Below are 21,507 nucleotides of genomic sequence, written 5' to 3'. Positions count from 1 at the left end.
TCCTGGAAGTACATTCTTTGAAGTTCAGGGCAATATAATTGATTATGTAAGTACAAGGAAAAGGGCACACCAGCTCCATATTAGTGAAACAGAAGCTAGACTGTTACTCCATCCGCAAGTGTAAAATACAGTTATTTAGGAACTGACAATTAGGAGAGAAATCATATACCCCAACACAGCTCCTCTCTCTGAAACAGATAGTTGGCCCAATATTAGGAGACCTCAAGGCTTCTGAAAACAGCACCGCAGAAGACTAGGTTCTGGGCATTACTGATCCCATTTAACTCCCTTTCCTATCACCTACTTCATGGATACAAGTAAGTGGTAGCTCACAGAGCATACCCCTTGTCTAGGTCAGAGTGAAGACAGTCACATTCTTGCCATAAATTAGGTGTAAGACAAGTATGAGATGCTTCTGAAGTAGCTGATGTCCGTTTCAAAAAATGTATGTGGGGCAGGGAGTTGTTGCATAATTAGTCTTTAGTTTGTTTCTAGTCCAGTCTGTAGAGGGAGCTCACTTACATTCAGCAAATGGTATGACATGCCTCATCTTAGTAACATAAGGTTAAGAACAACTTCTAAAACAGAGTTTAGAAAACTGTCATGCTTATAGGAATGAATTCCTTAATTCCAGCTTGTTGAAGGGGGCAGACTTGCTTTGTAGAAGTGTTATAGCACATCACTTGAGCAAAGAGGTGGTTTTTTTTTTTTTTTTTTTTTTTTTACAGGTGAGAAGCTAACTACTCTGTACTAGTATCAGAGGGGTAGCCGTGTTAGTCTGGATCTGTAAAAAGCAACAGAGAGTCCTGTGGCTCCTTAAAGACTAACAGATGTATTGGAGCATAAGCTTTCGTAGGTGAATACCCACTTTGTCAGATGTACTAGGCTCCAGCTAAACTTGTTGCAGTCCAGACAAATTGAAGGACAAGTGTCCTTTGAAAAGATTCTAGGCAAACTCATTCAATTAGAAAACTTGCTTCATGCAGTGTTTTAAAGTGAACAGATTAGGAGGTTCCACATGACCACCTGCTTTAATCCAAACAATACCAAAGGAGGTATAGTGTCAATGTTTAATTATAGCTATAAAACAATTGTGTTACTATTACTGTGAGAAAGTATTCTCAGCTGGAGGATTGAAATTAATCCTTTTCACAACCTTATACAACTTGTCTTTACTGGCTGCTATTTTAGAAAAACTGTATGCATAAACCAGCAGCTGTTTGGCCAGTTTTAGTAGATCAGTGGTTCTCAAACTTTTGTACCGGTGATTCTCTTCCCCCCCCCCCCCCCCCTAAATTAAAAACACTTTATATTTAACACTATTATAAATGGAGGTGAAACAGAGTTTGGGGATGGAGACTGACAGCTCTTGATACCCTCCTCCCCCCATGTAATAACCTGGTAAGCCCCTTAAGGAGTCATGACCCCCACATTTGAGAACCCTTGTAGTAGATGAATGCTGCAATAGCAAAAAAACACAATCTAAAGCATGTAAAATCCTCAGCTCTCTCACACACAGGTCAGTGTAGGGTGGATCACACTTAAGTCTTTCTGGAAGTGTTAAAGTAGGATTCTTCAGCCAGTCCAGCAAAAGGGAGGTTATTTTTGCATTTATTTTCTAGATAACTATAGTTAACAAGAGGCTGGTAGACTTGATCTGTGTTTTTGATACTTTAATAGCAAACTTTTACTCAAGTATGTGTTTTAAAGGAGAAAGGCAGAAAAAAGCAGCTTACTGCTCAGAGCCTATTCAACTATAAATCCACATTTATGGCTAAGGAATGGAGTTCAGTTTTTCCACTGTAGAAAATTACTATTTTGAAAGCTAAGACTTCTATTTAAATATTACAATAGATGAAGAGGAAAATACCATCATATCCAGCCCATCGCTTTCAGTGGATATTTTAAAAGGGAATTTACTGCTGGTATAAAGGAGCTGGTCTGGCACCATAAGTTAGCTTTGTCCATATCTAGAGAAAGGCACACTACTACCCTGTCACTAAACCTGTTTTTGAAACCTGAAATGTTTATTCTCAGACCACAGTTCACATCAAAAACAAAACAAACATGGTAAGGTTTTTGTGAATTTAAGCTTTACTTGGAGTAATAGTAGAAAAGAGTGGCATTCTTAGTAACAGTTCATTTATAGCAATCTCCAATGCAAAGTAATTATTGTACTGTAAAGTGGTTCTGTTTACAGTCAGACTTGTTTCAATACTAGCCATTTGGATTTTTAGCCATTCTTACTGCAATTAACCTCCCTTCACAATTACTGGATCACAACATCATTAATGTAACTAGGCTATTCATCTCCAAAAAGGAACATATTGAATGTATTCATTATCCATAGAGTTCATAATTACCAAAATATAAAATTCCTAAATAAACTTGAAACATGTAACAAAAGTGCTCTGGCAGAAGTATAATATGCACATAATTGAAGAATAAGTTATTGTTACTGTTTGAAAGGGTCCTCTACATTTTTAGGTAGTTTTCATACTTTTATTTGCCTGAGTATTGTACAGTAGGACTTAAACGCCCAGAAGCTATTGGCATAAGATTAATTTAAGGCAGCCAAAGTGCAAAAGTTCAATGTGTATTAGATATAAACAGAGCATTTCATAACCAAAGTTGTGCATCTGTTCAAGTCCATAATGTTTGACATGTGAAAGCCCCAAAGCATTTTGCCTATATTGAGAGACAAAAAAATGAGAAGTGTATTTTGCACTGGTGGAGCCACGGAATTTTGCTTAAGCTAAAGTATAATTTTCTCATACACAGTCAAACAGTACATTGCTGTGCTAAGAATACTATGAGAAATAACAAACAAGTGTATGTAACTGCCATTTACATTTGCTCTGTTCTTGTTTACTTACTGTGGCAGCCAATGAAGTCACATCTACAAAATATTAAAACAAAATGCACAATACAACAATGTATAGAGATGGAATGTAAATGTATAGATACTGGATTTTTTAAAAAATACAGTACTTAAGATTTCCCATTTTAACCAGTTTCAGCATATTGCATAGCAGTAACTTTGTCTGCTACCTAAAAGTGTTGCTGTTTACCCACATGGAGTTCCTCAATTCCTCCTTCAGTTTTCTTCTTTCATACTGTACAGCGGGTCCACAAGTTTATTGTGAACATGCATTAAACCTTGGGGGGGAAAAAGCAACAGTGCCAGTTTTACATTAGTTATCAGCACACATTTTCTATCTACATTGTGTATTTGCTGTTTTTAACTTCACATAGGTATATACATTAACATTATGCATTGAAGTAGAGAAAAGCAGAATGGGCACTCAAAAATTGTTCCTGTGTTATTCATGGACATTATACCAGTACTACATATGAATGAACTGAATAGGGACATGAATGGGGAATGTAACAGTTCTGTAATCAATTATCAGTTATGCATGCAGGACCATTATTTAAGACTTGTTTCAATTTAATTTCAAGTACACACGGATAAAGACTAACAAAAGCAGCTATGTATTTGTGACCAAGTTAGAGAGTGCACAATATTGTTGCATGAGTCTCTTAATTTCTGGTGATGAAAAGCTATGGATTAAGATTATACAATACTTTGATATGCTCATAACATTGTTTTAACATTATTGGCTGAAGAAGTTTATTACTACACCTTATGGTATCAAACTCTCAGAACAAAGACCAATTATCTGAAAGATCAAGAATACACAAATAGAACATACTACATGCATATGAAGTGGTCAATTAACTGTTGCTACAGAAACAGTAATATGTATTTCCTTTAATGTCCAAGTATGCAACCTTATATCATGGATTACTTTGAAAAGGAACCATATCAAAGAACTTACTTATGCACCATCTGCTCATTTAATGTCATTCAGGGTCATCAATTCATTTAATGTCAAAGCGCAATTTTTACTAATAATTTTCACTCGTGTTAACACTTTGGCACGGACACAATTAGAAAATCAAGCTAAAGATACAGTTCCATTTTGTGCCTGATCAAGAGAATTGTTTACTAAACTTCAGTCAGTTCTTTCTGTGCAAACCTAATGAAGGCAATATATGATTGTACACATTCTCCTAAACACATTATCTGAGGACAGTGAACTTGCTCAGGTTTAGCTAAGCATATTACTTATTCTGAAGAACTTTTATTACTAGTGCTGATGTGAGAGGTGGAAAAAGCAAAGCCCAGAGCCGAGGCTGTATTTGTAGGGCTAGCAGTTTAAAAAAAATGTAAGTAGGAATATGTTACTAAATATGTTTGAGACAAATGATGAGAAATCCACAGTGACACTTACAGCCACTCTTAGAACATAAGAACAGCCACACTGAGTCAGACTAATGGTCTATCTAGACCCATATCCTGTCTTCCCACAGTGACCAATGCCAGGTGTTTCAGAGGGAATGAACAGAACAGGCAATCATTGAGTGATCCATCCCCTGTCATCCACTCCCAGCTTCTGGCAAAGAGGCTAGGGACACTCATAGCATGGCATTGCATCCTTTACCATCCTGGCTAATAGTTATTGATGGACCTATCCTCCATGAACTTATCTAATTCTTTGAATGTGGTTATAAGTTTTATCCTTCACAATATCTCCTGGCAACAAGTTTCCTATGTGTTCTTCAGAGTGGAGCCATATTTTAAAGATGCATCTACACTTTTTGCATTTGATTTCCTGGTTTTCTGTTTGAAAAAAGGAGGAAAGCGGAGGAGGGGGATCATATGCCCCAATTTGTGTTTCCTGAAGGCACAAATAGTATTTTTTGAAAAGGACTGCACTGCTGCTTTTATGAAGCATATTTAATTTTCCCATTAGTAGATGTGCATTTCAGGAAGAGCACATTTAGAGGCACAAGTCTGATATTCACAAGCCCCACCTATTAGATGAGAGCAGAGTGAAGATCTATTCTCCACAGAGGCAGCAGAGTTTAGCATCAGGATCACCCTCCCAAGAGGTATCAGCTGGGGACCCACTTCCTGGTTACAGACTTCAGGTTTCCTAATTTTACAAGACCCAGTTCATTCTGGGCACAAAGCCCAAGGTACATGAAACAGATGCTCCAAATGATTATGCATTTAAAACATTACCTGGAGGAGGAGAAGAGGCTTAAGAAACTGGATGGGTTGGATAAGGGCCAAGTGAACAGAGAGCAGCTGGACTGTCTACTTTCCTGTTAACCTCTTATAGAAAGTATGTACTTCCTGAGTTGTTCAGGCAACCACAGTCCCTCTTTCCTAAAGTGTATCCTACAGATTCAGAAGTTTTCTGTGTTTATACATGGTACACATTTTAAATGTGCTCTTAAAAGTTTAAGAACTTAAAGCATTCACACTCCACTCCTATGAGGATTATTTATATGCCAGTGTTCACAGTTCAACTGTTTTTGCTGTAACCGGATTAAGAGTCCAGTAATTTATTTTGGGCATACATAATTTTTTTTGCATTCTACAACAGAGGCAGATGAAAAGTTCCCTTTCCCCCCACCCATGTACTTTCAAAAAAAAACATTATTAGACATCCAGTATGGAAGATTGCAGCCCAAAAGGTGAGGTTTTTGGAAAGTTATGAATGAGTGAAAAGAGGATGAGGGGCTACCATTAGAACTAGCTGCTCCAGTTGTAAACAATAATGCAGATGTTACTGTGCTATAGTTTGATGTATAGTACCAAATTTTACAAAAATGACTCAAAGTGTTGGAGATGGTGAAAGAATGGTAGGTAAGTGAAACAAATAGGATAGTCATTTTTTAAACATATCTATTGAGGCCCCGAAAAGAGTTAATAATCAGAAGACCAGGATTCAGGAACTCCTATTGACTAATCCTGGAAGACATTGCCTTTCCTCTGTGGCCTGAAGTGAGAAAACCACTTCTGTCTCCCCATGTATAAGTTGAGGTTGTAAGTTTAACACGATTAAGAATATTTCAAAAAATTACATACACTATAATTTACTGCTTCTTTGTGTAACTGATCAGAGTAATTAAGAAAAAGTATGAACACATTCATATACACAATGTTTATATGTTTGTAAGTGACAAGATTATTAATCAAGAGCTATGCTAACTAGTGCATTGAGTGAAAGGAAGCAGTTTTAGTATTCAGTATGTTCAGGCAATCTTGACTAGAATTCTAGATTACAAAGACTAATGATAAAAACTACATTCAAAGAAGTTCAATGCTGATATGCACTAAATTTACTTTTTCAACAAATAGCCAAAATATACACACAACGGAGCAGTGAGATACTCATAATTTAAGTCAAGAAGTGAACTACCAATGATATTGTGGTAAAAAGAAAACCCAGTGACTTTTGGAAATCCCAAAGTGTGGCCTTTCTTAAGTTGACAATGTCCATGGAATTGTGTGTTTGGAAGAAAAAACACTTTCAATTAAAGTTAAAAAGCCAGCAGCCCAGAGCTCATGGACACCTCAAAATAGTAAGTGTTCATGCCCTGGAGAGAAAGAGGTTCAAAAAATAAACAAACTTCAATTTCTATCTACCATAACATTAACACTGGGGAAATGACTACAGTAATTTCTTATCCTCAACATCCATAGCCTAATCAGTAAGAGAACAATACAACAAACCTGATTGCTGTGAAACAACCTTTGTTATAAGCAGCAATTTACATCATAAGTATAATTTTAAAAAGGCACTCATTGAAAGTGCATTAAAGGATCAAACATAAACAAGGTAGTTCAATTAATGCTAAGAAAACAGCTTTAAACTAAATATACTCGATCTAATTATTGACACACAAAACCAACATAGGAATCTCACTAGATTACATAGTGCAGATTCAGTTATGGAAAACACATAGTAAGCAAAATGTCTTCACAAATGATTTCAAAGGCTTGAATAATACATTTGGGCCTTAGCAACTTCAAAATTCTGGTTTACTGAACAATGCATGAAAAATAAGTCAAATGGAAAAATACAGCAAACCATAGCAGAAGCAGCAGCTTGAAATGATTTGGAATTAACCATCAAATTTTCTATAACCTGAATTTCATTTTCCAGTGTTTCTGAAATCAATGAGTTACAACAACAAGCTATGTCCTGTAAAGCAGGGCTGGCTCCAGCTTTTCTGCTGCCCCAAGCAGCAAAGCGGGAAAAAAAAAAAAAAGATAAAGCGATCGGTGGCAGCTCAATCGTTAGCGGTAATTTGGCAGCGGGTCCTTCGTTCCCTCTCTTCCACTTCGGCGGCAGCTCTAAGAGGAAGAGAGTGACTGAAGGACCCGCCGCCGAATTGCCGCAGAAGACCCGGACGTGCCGCCCTTTTCCATTGGCCGCTCCAAACACCTGCTTCCTTCGCTGGTGCCTGGAGCTGGCCCTGCTGTAAAGTCACGATTCCAAGATGCTGCTGTTGAAGAACACATGGCTAATAGATTACATGCAAAGAAAGTTTACACGAGAGACATACTAATGAAGGATTCTGTACTTTGCTTCTTGCATGAAAGGAACGCAGCTAAGCCTCTTAGTCACTGTATTATATTATATTCAAATACAGAGTTCAGCATTTCATATTTGAATATGGCAACTATTTTCAATTGTACATGGTGTACTTGGAGACTAGGATTTAACCCCCAGTCATTTTTAACCTATTCTGTTTCTATTCAGTGCTCACCTTTGAAGTATTTCACAGTTTTAACTCTTAGTTCTAAAGTAGCATCTTCATCACATACAAAGATAGTGCGGGGGTGCTGCTGGAAAGCAGAAACTGTCCACATATGATTGACCCCTTCTTCAATTGCCTTGTACAAAGCAAAAGCTTTATGGGCACCTGTTATGAGAATCATAACCTGGAAGATGAACCAAAAAAAACAACACACACACAAAAGAGTGAGTTTTCCATTTACCTTAAATTCCCAAATCAGTTTTTAATTACTAGTTAGATAATGGAAGCCTACAATATTTAAACATCTTAAGATGAACAGTTCTTTAACTTACACTCTACCGAAAACCTACAACTTTTCAGAGAAAAATATGCCAGCATATTTTAACGTGCCCATCATCATATCTAATATCCAAGAACTAACATGTTCCCACTTGACTCCACATTATGAGATGTCAGCCGAAAAAGGCAATACCTAATAGTCAAGAACTGCCAGAAGTTCCGCATTCAAGATGACACATCTACACACATAGATATCATACAATGTAACATTGAATTACCTAGAGTATTCATTATTATTATTACTGTAGTGCTTAGTGAAAGTCAGAAAGTATGCCAGAAAACTCCTTTGGTTTATACTTTCATGCAATAGCCCCTAACTATACAGTTACTAAAGGTGACCTGTAAAAGCTAAAATATCAAGTTCTAGTAACTTTACCAGTAATGTACCTATTGTCTCAGTAAGCCAGTCCAAGAAGACATTCAGAACATAACCTGGCAACACTTATTTCACAGTTCCATACATGGCTGTACAAATCTTCCTTATAATAAAAATCTTACAGTATTTTTATATAAAATAAAACCAGATGGGGCTTTTAAAAAAAATACAGAAGCTATACACGGGATCAGTTTAGTCATCACTGAAATAGTCACCTCTGGGAAGAAACAGTAACAGCAGCACAGGAAACCTAAGCAACAGTTTCAGAGTGGTTAATTCTGTAACTCCCTATTAAAATTACAGGGTGAATTTAGGTGGACAATATGAATAAGAATATGGCCAAGACACTTCGATTTTTTTTAAATGAAGAATTCTACAGGTTCTATAGTCACTATAAGTGATCAGGATCTCTCTTTTAAATCTCATCTGAAAGAGGTCTCCAAAAGTACACTGGTCTGTACAGGTAAATTTGACGAGTTATACAGATTAAAGTTATACCAGTATAACTGTCATGTTGACACACTTATTCTGCTGTAAGTGTGGTACTTTTTGTGTAGTACAAGCCTCTTCTAAAGCAACATAAGCTAAACTGAAAAAATCCCAGAATACCATAATGTGTCACGGGGTGATGCCAATATAATTATATTGGTTTAAATTCACCCTGAGATAACACAGAAAACACTTTCCCCATGTATGCAAATCAATGCTGGGGAACTGGTTCAGAAATGGTTTGGAAGAGCAGATTTGGTATTAACATTTTAAAAGTCTGAAAAATCAGGCACTATTAAAACAGATCCTTTACTCCCTATGGGCCTTCTCAATGGACCATCTAAATTCTTAGACTGATATTTTTGCCATGTTTACACAGTAAGGAATGAACACTACATGTCACCATTAAGAAATGTATCCATTCGTAGCATTCTAAAGAAGCCACAAAAACTTGTAATAATTGCTTACTACCAGATGCCCAGTTTAAGTAAACCTCTAATTAATTTAAAAAAAAAAAAAAAAAAGTATTGAAATCTAGTTGCAGATTCAGTAATATACTGTTAACTGGTGATTTATTCATTTCAAGATCCTTCACATTAGCTCTATGAAAATCAAATGACAAAAAGTAACATTGCGTGTAATTATACTGATGAAGCTTTGCCGTAGCATCCTGAATATAGACACATGCAAATTAAATTAACAATGAGTTCTTACTTCTCTAGCATCCATCACTGTTCCGACACCAACAGTTAGTGCCATAGTTGGCACTTTAGATAAGTCTCCATCAAAATATTTAGCATTTGCCAAAATGGTATCCATTGCTAAAGTCTTTAACCTTGTTCTTGAAGCCAAACTTGATCCTGGTTCATTGAAAGCAATGTGGCCATCTGGACCAATGCCTTAACAAGACAAAAAAAAAAAAAAGAGTCAATTTGATAAGGCTACAAATATTGTAAGAAAAGATTCATGGTAGAGTTTCCTTACTTATTAATGAAAAAAATAAGGCAAGAGTGGGAACTAGTATACTATTAAATTAGTTATTAAAATTTGGACACTAACAATTCTATAATTTCAGGTTCAAACTGATTCTCTATGTTAGTAGTAGGAACCTCCCTTTCTTAAACTGTCTGCTTCAAAATGAAATACATTTTTAGATGTTTTGGATGTGCTGACATAAAGGGATTCAATACATGTATTAACACCATGACAAGCGATCATTGCTAGAGTGTTTTCTCATACCTCCGACAAACAGATCAATTCCCCCAGCTTCTTCAATTTTTTTTTCAAATGCATCACACTCTGCCTGTAGGTCTAGAGCATTCCCATCAAGGATGTGAGCATTATTAGGATCTATGTCAATATGCTTAAAGAAATTATTCCACATATAAGAATGGTAACTCTCTGGATGATTTCTTGGAAGCCCTGGAAACAACATTTAAAGCGAAATGTAAATGGATTTTACTAAAGTTAAACTTCCAGATTGACATGAAAACATATGGTGGACAAGAAATATGCAGTGAATTTCTTAAATTCTGTCTCACCGGATCAAATAAACCGAAGCATTTTATAGACTGAATATGATTCTCCATTTCCATGCACCTTATGTATACAACAGTGCAAAGTGGATAGTGTTTTACACTCACTTTGCACAGGCATACATGATGATACAAAATATAAGACGGGAAAATTTGGCCCAATAATCGTTCCTAAGTACCTTTCATAAGAAAGTTTCAAAACACTTCACAAACATTGAATTTAGCCTCAACATCCACTTAAATTGGGTAAGTATTATTCTGATTTTGCAGATGAAGACCTTGAAGCAGGGAGGTTAAAGAGACTTGTCTAGCGTTACACAAAACTTGCAGCAGAGGTGTGAATGTCATAACGCTCAGTCCTGTGCTTTATTCAAAAACAAGACGCTGATTTATAGTTTTAATGCAGAAAAAAATGGAAACAGGTCATATTTCTTAAAATTTGAGACATAACTTACCTACATATTCATCCATATTGAAAGTCTTTACATATTTAAAAGAAAGATCTCCATTCTTGTGATATTCTATCAGTTTTTTGTAGCATCCCAAAGGTGTGCTCCCTGTATAAAATAAGCTTATTATTCTGTTTTGTATGCCAGTAAGACATTTTTAGATGCATTTGCAAAGCTATAAAGCATAAAAACTCTTCATAAGTCAAATTACACTACCATGTTAGTTTGTAAACTCAGTGTCAATTACATATTTAAAGTTGTGTTAAACCTCATCCTTCTCCCTCGGGGGGGGGGAGAAACTGAGTTTTTTTCACTTTTCTAAACTATGGCACACAAATATTTACAAGAACATAACATTTAAAGTTTGACTTAGGCATGTCTGAACTTTTATGCAGTTATGTACCTATCTAATTTCTAAGACACCTATCGCTGTGGTTAACTAGGCACCAAACATTTCTGTAGTTACTGAATTACATGAGTTTACAACACAAAACTTATTACCTGTTGGTAAGCCAAGCGTAAAATATCTTCCCTGACTTGGTTTGAATTGGATAATACGATTACAAATGTACTTTGCTGCCCATTCACTTGCCAAATCATAGTCATCAAGAATTACCAGTCTCATTGTGATGGTGAACAGCTTACAGGAAAAAAATGAGGTTAAACCTGTGAAAAACATTGAAACAGTTTTATTAGTCTCATAACATGAAAAGTAGAACAAAAATTTAGGTAGGGTTAGTTTACCCTTAGATGTTACTTTAAAAGACTGTGCAGATCTAAAAATCCAGCTTCACATTTCTAGAATATAATGCATGTTTTTATGTATTTATGCATTCAGTCAATGACTTTAGCGGGGATTTCAAGTCATCGGTCTTCCCTCAGGTTCCAGTTGGACAACAAATTGCAACATTTTGGGTCACTGAAAAGGCTACAGAAGACCAGGAAACAAAACTTGATCAGTAAACATAACCTATTGGTCCATTAATTAAAAAAAACCTACTCCAAAGGGCAAAATTGCGAAAGAGTAAGAGAATGAGAGGATAGACACTTTCCTTTTGAAACATAGTACTCTAGATCCCAACGTTTTAAAGACTTACACCTTGATCTTGCAAACACTTACAGTTTTATGAATTAATACTTCCAATGAGTTCAAGCGGACAACTCACACATAAATGCTTGCAGGATTAGAGACTTAATCTGTCCCCCAGTGGAAAATAGGGGCATGGCCAGTAGCTTCTTTTAGGATTATCTGAGAAAGCAAAAAACTCAAGAGTTGCATAGCGTTGTCAGTACAAGGTGAGCTACCTTACCTTTAAGTAATTTTTACGAAGAATTTTTTTTGAGAACTTCTTGTTCTTCCATAACTGGTTGAACTTGAGTGCCTGAAGTTAACTAAGAAGTGATATCAATGACAGGAAGTGGAAACAAAAGACTGGCAGGTTTAATCATAATTATATCATTAAGGTATATAGTTCAGGACTATTTAGAAAAGCTGGACGAGCACAAGTCCATGGGGCTGGATGCGCTGCATCCGAGGGTGCTAAAGGAGCTGGCGGATGTGATTCCAGAGCCATTAGCCATTATCTTTGAAAACTCATGGTGATCGGGGGAGGTCCCGGATGACTGGAAAAAGGCTAATGTAGTGCCCATCTTTTAAAAAAAAGGGAAGGAGGAGGATCCGGGGAACTACAGGCCAGTCAGTCTCACCTCAGTCCCTGAAAAAGCAGGTCCTCAAGGAATCAATTCTGAAGCACTTAGAGGAGAGGAAAGTGATCAGGAACAGTCAGCATGGATTCACCAAGGGCAAGACTATCCTAATTGCCTTCTATGACAAGATAACTGGCTCTGTGGATGAGAGGAAAGCAGTGGATGTGTTATTCCTTGACTTTAGCAAAGCTTTTGATACGGTCTCCCACAGTATTCTTGCCGGCAAGTTAAAGAAGTATGGGTTGGATGAATGGACTATAAGGTGGATAGAAAGCTGGCTAAATCATTGGGCTCAACAGGTAGTGATCAATGGCTCCATGTCTAGTTGGCAGCCGGTATCAAGCGGAGTGCCCCAAAGGTTGGTCCTGGGGCTGGTTTTGTTCAATATCTTCATTAATGATCTGGAGGATGGCATGGACTGCACCCTCAGCAAGTTTGCAGATGACACTAAACTGGGAGGAGTGTTAGATACGTTGGAGGGTAGGGATAGGATACAGAGGGACCTAGACAAATTAGAGGATTGGGCCAAAAGAAGTCTGATGAGGTTCAACAAGGACAAGTGCAGAGTCCTGCACTTAGGATGGAAGAATCCCATGCACTGCTACAGACTAGGGACCAAATGGCTAGGCAGCAGTTCTGCAGAAAAGGACCTAGGGATTACAGTGGATGAGAAGCTGGATATGAGTCAACCCTTGTTTCCAAGAAGGCTAACGGCACTTTGGGCTGTATAAGTAGGGGCATTGCCAGCAGATTGAGGGACGTGATCATTCCCTTCTATTCGACATTGGTGAGGCCTCATCTGGAGTACTGTGTCCAGTTTTGGGCCCCACACTACAAGAAGGATGTGGAAAAATTGGAAAGAGTCCAGCGGAGGGCAACAAAAATGATTAGGGGGCTGGAGCACATGACTTATGAGGAGAGGCTGAGGGAACTGGGATTGTTTAGTCTGCAGAAGAGAAGAATGAGGGGGGATTTGATAGCTGCTTTCAATTACCTGAAAGGGGGTTCCAAAGAGGATGGATCTAGAGTGTTCTCAGTGGTAACAGATGACAGAACAAGGAGTAATGGTCTCAAGTTGCAGTGGGGGAGGTTTAGGTTGGATATTAGGAAAAACTTTTTCACTAGGAGGGTGGTGAAGCACTGGAATGCCTTACCTAGGAAGGTGGTAGAACCTTCCTTAGAGGTTTTTAAGGTCAGGCTTGACAAAGCCCTGGTTGGGATGATTTAGTGGGGGATTGGTCCTGCTTTGAGCAGGGGGTTGGACTAGGTGACCTCCTGAAGTCCCTTCCAACCTTAATATTCTATGAAGGTCCAATAGCACATGATCTGCTAAAGCGAGAAAATCTTTATCCCACTGGAAAGATAAGAAGTGAAGGTGTGTCACAAGATACTAGACTTCAAAAGTATATCACCTTTTTCTCTGTAGCAGTGTTTTCTGGCATTGGTCCAGGACTGAATATAGTAAGTCCTGGATTTCGAACAAATGTAAGTTTTAATCCATAGCTAACATACACAGGTATTCTTGTCTGATTTGAGGAAGAGGTCATGCTTGGAAGAAGACAACATGATGTAATTACACCTCTAACACTTCTGAGTAAGCGACTGTTCCTTATATCAGGTAAGGACAAATGCCCTACCAGGCATAGTGGCTGAGTGGTTATGCTGCTGAAAGTTGTGGGTTTGAGTCTTGCTCACCCTCACACTGAAAGGCCACCTCCAGCTCACCATACTGTAAAATGGGTACCTGACCCCAGATGGTCAGACATGACGCTAGTCTCATCACTCCCCATGTACAGTTGTCTACGAAACTGATGTGCCTTAATTGTGTCAGGCTACTGAGCCATGTACTCCGGGGAATTCTGATTACCACCAAACCCACTAACTATAGACTACTTGCATTCACTTAACAGTCAGGCTCTGAGATGTCAGAGGTAGTACAGAAGAACTTGTACATTAATTTCTCCTAAAAAAAAAATCATATGGAAGAGCTTCTACAGATGCACTACCTAGAAGTTCTATATAGCTTTAGCAAACCATTCTGGTCACCCAAATTCAAGACAGATTAATTCAAACTGACACAGGTGCAGAGAAGGGCTACTAAGGAAGATCAGGGGAATGGAGAACCTATCTTCTGAAGATGACCAAAAGAGCTTGGGCTTTTTAGCAAAAAACGAAGGCTGAGAGGGGGTATGATTATGGTCTATAAACACATCAGTGAGGGAGAAGAGATATTTAACAGCAATGTTGGCACAAGAACAAATACATATGAACTGTGAGGTTCTGGAAAAGCACTCTAATGAAGGGGGCACAAACAACTTAGCTAGTAGTAAAATGGAGCTTGATATATTTATGAATGGGATTATATAACAGGGTTGCCTATGAGAGCAAGAGACTGGACTCAAAGACCCAAGAGGCCCCTTCCAATCACATATCCCTAAACCAGGAACTACCTATATTGATCTCTGTATCTGTATCACACTAGAAATGGTGAACAGAAAATGAGGTTGTTCAAGTAACGTAGGTAGGTAGTGATGTAGAATTTTCTATGCGTGCAACAATATAGGTCACCTACAGAAAATACCAAAATGTTTACTATTTCTTTTTAAGTTTTATAATATCAATGAATACCACAGATAGATTAGTGACCAGGTAGGAAGAAATGTTTATGCTCACACCATCAATTCCCGCCAGCCATTCATTAGTACTCATGAAAATATACATAGCTTGTGACAATGAGGTACCAAAACTTCTTAGTAAATTCACTTAGTCAATTAGTCAGTCCTGTTTGTACCAAACCAAGAGATGGCTGAAGTAACACATACACAGAAAGTTAACCCCTCCTTCAATATAAAACTCAAGAAAGTTCAAGACCTTTGTGGAGCAGGAACCACGGTTGGCAAACCACAGAGTAATACGGAAACACACCTGGCAGACTGCAATCCTTCAGGGTGGATTGATTTAAATCAGCACTTTAAATCAAGCAGAAAGCCTCCATTTAAAAAAAAAAATCTTTTCTATTTGTATGTCAATTATTTTCTAATGAAAGGTGCATTCGCACTGGTTGATATAATTATGTTCAATATAATCAAAATATGTTGATTTAAAACTAAATAAAACCTTTATACTAATTTCATATATCTTTTTGTTACCTCAGAGGATATACTATAACTATGTACATTTAAGCAATTATATAGCTTAATATTTTCAGATTCTTAACTGTACATTTTTAGTGTTAGAAAATGGTGAATGATATATTGCTTTTTTACTTGATAATTAACTTTATGCTCGTAATGTGTGTCAAGCTGCATTAGGATGGTAACCAGAACGTAATTAAACCCACATCATATAAAATTTATTTTTATTAAACAAAACCAACTTATATTTTGGATACATAAACTTCTCTTATCAAAACACATTTAACAACTAAATAATTTATTAAAGGAACAGAGGGATTAACTATTGACATGACTGGCTTTAGGGAAAATGGCACGTAGGCAAACTTGTATTTTGGTACCTATGGCACTTGCATTCACTTAACAGTCAGGCTGTGAGCTGTCAGAGATAGTACAGCATGTACCCATCAGCCCTGCTGCTTCACCGGGCTTCCCCCCCTGGTTCCCAAGCCCCGCCGCCTCCCCCAACGTTGCCCCGAGCTCCATTCCGCAGCCTCGAACCCCATGCACTCCCGCTCTTTGTCTCTTGACCACGGCACCTGGGCAGTCGCTCACCCGCAAGGCCAGTCCTGGCTGTAGACTGTATATTATACTGATTTCACATCAGCCCAGGAAAATTTTCAAATATGCCTAAGTCAGTGATTTTCAACCTTTTTTCATTTGCAAACCCCTAAGAATTTTTGAATGGATTTGGAAATCTTAGACATAGTCTGCAGACCCCAGGGTGCCCACGGACCACAGTTTGAAAACCACTGTCCTAATTGAAAGTTACTTGAGCTTAAGTTCCTAGATGCCTAAGTCTCTTGAAAATGAAACAGTATCCTAAATTACTTAGGCTGTCCTTCAAACTTTTAAAACTAATAGTTCTCGTCCCCTCCCTCCTTGTTTTTATTCATAAACTGGAAGAGAAAGACATGTCTCCCGGCTTAGAATATTTTCTTCATTTGGACTAATTAATTCATTCTGTGCCTGGAGAAGAGGCTACTTCTGTCAAAAGCTGGTTTAGCACTTCCACAAATTCTGCTTTTGCACTGCAATATTTTATTTGTTTAGAGACAGAGAGAGCTGGTTGAGAAATTAGTGAATTTCTGTTTGTATCGCTGTGTATGTATGCAAGGAGACAGAGGAAGGCCATTTACTTGAATGCCCAGAACCACCCAAAAGCAAGGGCTGGCAGTTACCGGGAAAAATCAGTGTTTTTCCATGAGCTGGAAAGTTTCCACAATGGGTGGAATATTCATAACTTGATAATTGAGTCAATCAGAGCTCAGGTAGTGAGAAGCTATAAAATGGGAGCATGAAACCGCCAAGGTGAGTTCAGTGAATGACCCTGATGAGCTACAAGATGGTCTCTGGAGTCACAGACCAGGTTCCAATGTCTGTGATGCCTTTGCAGGTCTCTTGCACCCAGTAGGACAGTTCCTGGGTCCCCTACAGGATGAAGCCCTTTATACAGTACATGGCCTACTGTGCCATATTTATGAAGTTTGACCTCAGAATAAATGTTTTCCTCCCTCACTCTTCTTTTATACAGACAGGAAGCCTTTAACTTTAAGTTTTTGATAGAAACCCATGGATTCAGCATAGTTTTTTTATTTATTTATTTAAGTGTTTTAAGAGATCATGAGAAGTTTAGGCCTTAACATAATTTTACATTAAATTCAGATTTCATTGTAAGCCAATTTTTAACAAGAAAAACTTAGTTATTTAAATAAAAAACCTGATTTAAATTTTAAAAGTCTATTCCCTCCCCACAAAAAATCAGTGTTTACCCAAACTGGAATCTTTAGCACTGTAAGCTGGGTACCTAGGCCTGTACTCCAATGGCACCACAGCCTCACACCCCAACTACAGCCCTCCTCCCCCGACCAATACCCCCCCCCCCCATTACCCAACTACATCCACTTCCCTCGGTCCCAGACCAACACCCCCATGTCTCCTACGACCCACCATAGCCCCCTCCGACCAAAGTTACCGCCCTTACCCACCACGCCCCCCCCAAAGAACTCCTTCCGTTACCCACCCCAGCACCGCTCGATCTTAGACTGATCCTTCCTCCTTCTCTGCCCCCACAGCCCCAGCCCCCTACTGCTTCCCCTCTGACCCCATCACCCCTCCCAGCGCCGGCCCGGCCCACGGCCCAGCCGCGGGGGCAGCACTCACGAAGAACAGGAACCCGCCACTAGGCTGACAAGAAGGGGCCCCCGGCGGGCGAACATAGCCCCCAGAGACAGAACTAACCGAGCTGAGAGTGAAACCGAACCGATTTCAATTCAAGCTGAAGCGGGCGTGTGACCCGGAAACATATGGGAAGGACCGGAAGTGACTGAGAGAGCAGCGACGCGCATGCGCTGAAGTGACTATATCAAGGGGAGCTCCGCGCCTGCGCAGGCATCTCGGTTTAGTAGAGCAGGGAGAGAAGTTGCTGCAGAGTGTGTGCGGGCGGGCTGATGTCGGCTGGGTTCTTGTAGCCGCAGTGCAGGGGGCGAGGGCCCCGAACTGAATACTCCCTGCGAGCTCTGGAGCGGACCGGCCGGCTGCCTCGGGGCGCGGCTGGCAGAGGGGAGGAGGCTGGGTCCTTATATCCGAGATCGGGACGGACAGCGGCCGTGTTCTGGGGGAAGGCCTAAGCCGTTGGGAAAAAGCTTCCCAAATAAGCCACTGCTAGAGGTCCGCGCGCGGCCTGGGAGAGCAGTGGGCTGAGGAAACCAGCCTCTGTGTGTGTGTGTGTGTGTGTGTGTGTCAGTCACTGGTCACAGCTAGCCGTTCTGTAGGACGCTGGGCAGGGAAACAGACAGGTTTAGATATCTGCAGTATTGTGGTAGGCCAATTGGCCACAGGATATTAGACAAAGTGTGTAAGGTAATATATTATATTGGACCACTTCATGTTGGTGAGTAAAACGAGCTTTTGAGGCACGTAGAACTCTTCAGTCAATCACTGATAAAAGACACAAGCACCATATCCCCCTTCGGTAAAGCGTTTTCACAGAATGATCATTCTATGTCTGATTATTCTGTCCTCATCCTCGAAACCTGCACAGCACCGTCAAAAGCTGATCTTGGGAGCATAAATTCACAATTAAACAATAAAAATCATGAACTTTAATAAAGAGAATGTTGTTATGAGCCATAAACTCAATCTGAAACACACTAACCTTCCTTTGCCTTTTGACTGCAGATGTGTTAACTGCCCACTTCACCTTGCATGATCTTTTAAAACCGGTTAATGCCTTATGCCAAACAGTCTTTTCCACCTTGCCTTTAGGGGTGAGGGTCTGAATATCTTTCCCAGATCTGAAGAGCTCTGTGTTAGCTCAAAAGCGTGTCTCTTTCACCACAAGTTGGTCCAATATAAGCTATTGCCTCTCCCACCTTACTTCATTCATTTAGAAGATACATGTCAAACTTTTTTTTGAAAATATAAAATGTAATTCATAATACTCTACAATATGAGTATAATTTTGCAGTTCTGATCTCAAAAAGGATAGCAAAATACTTCTACATATTAAACCAGACTGGGGATATCAGCAAGCAATTTGTTACCTTTGGTTAGAATTTTAGATACATTACCAGCACAACTGACAAGTATAGTTTCATATCTGTGTATGCAATTTGTTGTGCACTCCTGACTTCTGCAACGAACTTCTGCAATGTACTTCCTGCTAGGTGCACATTAACAGGATGCAGCTTTGTGCCATCCATACACCTGCAGGGTGTCTGCAGGGGCCAATAGATCTTTCTTCTGTCTGGGGAGTTTAAAAATTTTCTCTATTGGGGAGGTTCCAGAAAGTGTGTTTCTCCCTCTGAGGATGGCAGCATGAGCTAAGAGGTGGAGATTCAGAGCTGTCAAAAGAAGTTGAATTTGCTGGTGCAGCTCAGTGGAAGAGAAGAAAATAGTTGATGGGTGGCACCAGTTTGCACAATGGCTATTGTGGATCTGGAGACTTCATTTGGGCTGTATACATGGAAAATCCCCATGTTGCTGAACATATCAGATGGTTGGTTTATAATGTGCCAGATACCCCAAAACACTATCATCATGTCTCTTTTTTTAAGAGATGGCTGTTGGGGTGTCAGGAGATGTTTAGACACTTTGTGACCCTAGAACCTCTGGATGTCAATTCTCAGAAGGAACTGGAATATATAAGGGTACAGGACTCTCCTGGTTTCACCAAAAGAATATCATACAAGATCTCATGAAAGCGTGTGTCATACGGGTCCACCCTCTTAATCTCTACAAGATGTATGGATGATATTTAAGGAGTTATGTATCTGTACATAAATTATGTTTTTAAAGCATGTAAAGTGACATGCCTCAGAATGGTTTCACTAAACAGGAAGTACATGTGAATGAAGTATTCTAAGATTTACAATGGAGGCACATTTAAATACTGAATTAAATGCTAATAGAAGGATATGAAATCAACTTGAAGGAAGCACACAAGCAGAAACAAGCTGCTGGAGGTTTATCCTGTTTCCAAACTAAAACAAGGATTTGGGGATTATTAGTAGGGGGTGCAGATTGAACTCCCAATTATTTCTTTGATCTGTGAGGATATGCTTCTGGCAGACTTGTAATTATGAAAGGGGTATCAACCAAACTAGGACTGTTGATTAATGGCAGTTAACTCACGCGATTAACTCAAAAAAATTAATTGTGATTAATCACAGTTTTAATTGCACTGTTAACAGAATACCAATTGAAATTTATTAAATATTTTGGATGTTTTTCTACGTTTTCATATATATTGTATTTTATGTTGTATTTGTATATATATATTTTTGATTATAAATATTTGCACTGAAAAAATGATAAAATAAATAGCATTTTTCAATTCACCTCATGCAAGTACTGTAGTGCAATCTCTTTGTCATGAAAGTGCAACATACAAATGTAGATTTTTTTTTTGGTTACATAACTGCACTCAAAAACAAAACCATGTAAAACTTCAGAGCCTACAAGTCCACTTAGTCCTACTTCTTGTTCAGCCAATCGCTAAGACAAATAAGTTTGTTTACATTTACAGGAGATAATGCTGCCCTCTTCTTATTTACGATGTCACCAGAAAGTGAGAACATGGCACTTTTGTAGCCAGCATTGCAAGGTATTTACATGCCAGATATGCTAAACATTCGTATGCCCCTTCATGCTTCGGCTACCATTCCAGAGTACATGCTCCATGCTGATGACACTTGTTAAAAAAATAATGCGTTAATTACATTTGTGACTGAACTCCTTGGGGGAGAACTGTATGTCCCCTGCTCTGTTTTACCCGCATTCTGCCATATATTTAATGTTATAGAAGTCTCGGGTGATGACCCAGCACACGTTGGTCATTTTAAGAACACTTTCACTGCAGATTTAATAAAATGCAAAGAAAGTACTGATGTGAGATTTCTAAAGAGAGTTACAGCACTTGACCCAAGGTTTAAGACTCTGAAGTGCCTTCCAAAATCTGAGAGGGATGAGGTGTGAAGTATGTTTTCAGAAGTTTTAAAAGAGCAACAGTCCGATGCGGAAACTACAGAATCCGAACCACCAAAAAAGGAAATCAACCTTCTGCTGGTGGCATCTGACTCAGATAATGAAAATGAACATGCGTCAGTCCGCACTGCTTTGGATGGTTATCGAGCAGAACCCATCATCAGCTTGGACATATGTCCCCTGTAATGGTGGATGAAGCATGAAGGGACATAGGATTCTTTAGCACATCTGGCATGTAAATATCTTGCAAAGTTGGCTACAACAGTGCCATGTGAACACCTGTTTTCACTTTCAGGTGACATTGTAAACAAGAAGCAGACAGCATTATC

General features: G+C 38.9%; 1 protein-coding gene across 1 annotated transcript; it reads right to left on the bottom strand.

Annotated features, from left to right (window-relative positions):
- Positions 1 to 2,082: 2,082 nt before the first annotated feature.
- Positions 2,083 to 17,983, bottom strand: GNPDA2 (glucosamine-6-phosphate deaminase 2). The gene is made up of 7 exons (XM_065405136.1): positions 17,933 to 17,983; positions 11,313 to 11,477; positions 10,818 to 10,919; positions 10,067 to 10,249; positions 9,542 to 9,726; positions 7,633 to 7,807; positions 2,083 to 3,159 (listed from the first exon to the last, which is right to left on the bottom strand). Exons 2-7 carry the CDS (start codon positions 11,434 to 11,436, stop codon positions 3,098 to 3,100), a joined length of 831 nt encoding a protein of 276 aa, XP_065261208.1. The 5' UTR covers positions 11,437 to 11,477; positions 17,933 to 17,983; the 3' UTR covers positions 2,083 to 3,097.
- Positions 17,984 to 21,507: the final 3,524 nt, after the last annotated feature.

This window comes from Emys orbicularis, chromosome 5, assembly GCF_028017835.1.
Source record: "Emys orbicularis isolate rEmyOrb1 chromosome 5, rEmyOrb1.hap1, whole genome shotgun sequence".
Classification (NCBI taxonomy): domain Eukaryota; kingdom Metazoa; phylum Chordata; order Testudines; family Emydidae; genus Emys; species Emys orbicularis.
This window is presented reverse-complemented; position numbering and strand designations above follow the sequence as displayed.

Coding starts and splice junctions, on each gene's coding strand:
- GNPDA2 (XM_065405136.1), bottom strand. CDS start 11,436: ATGAGACTGGTAATTCTTGATGACTATGATTTGGCAAGTGAATGGGCA. Junction 10,920..11,312: donor TACGCTTGGCTTACCAACAG/GTAATAAGTTTT, acceptor TATTTTATACAG/GGAGCACACCTTTGGGATGC. Junction 7,808..9,541: donor CAGTGATGGATGCTAGAGAA/GTAAGAACTCAT, acceptor TTCATCTTCCAG/GTTATGATTCTCATAACAGG.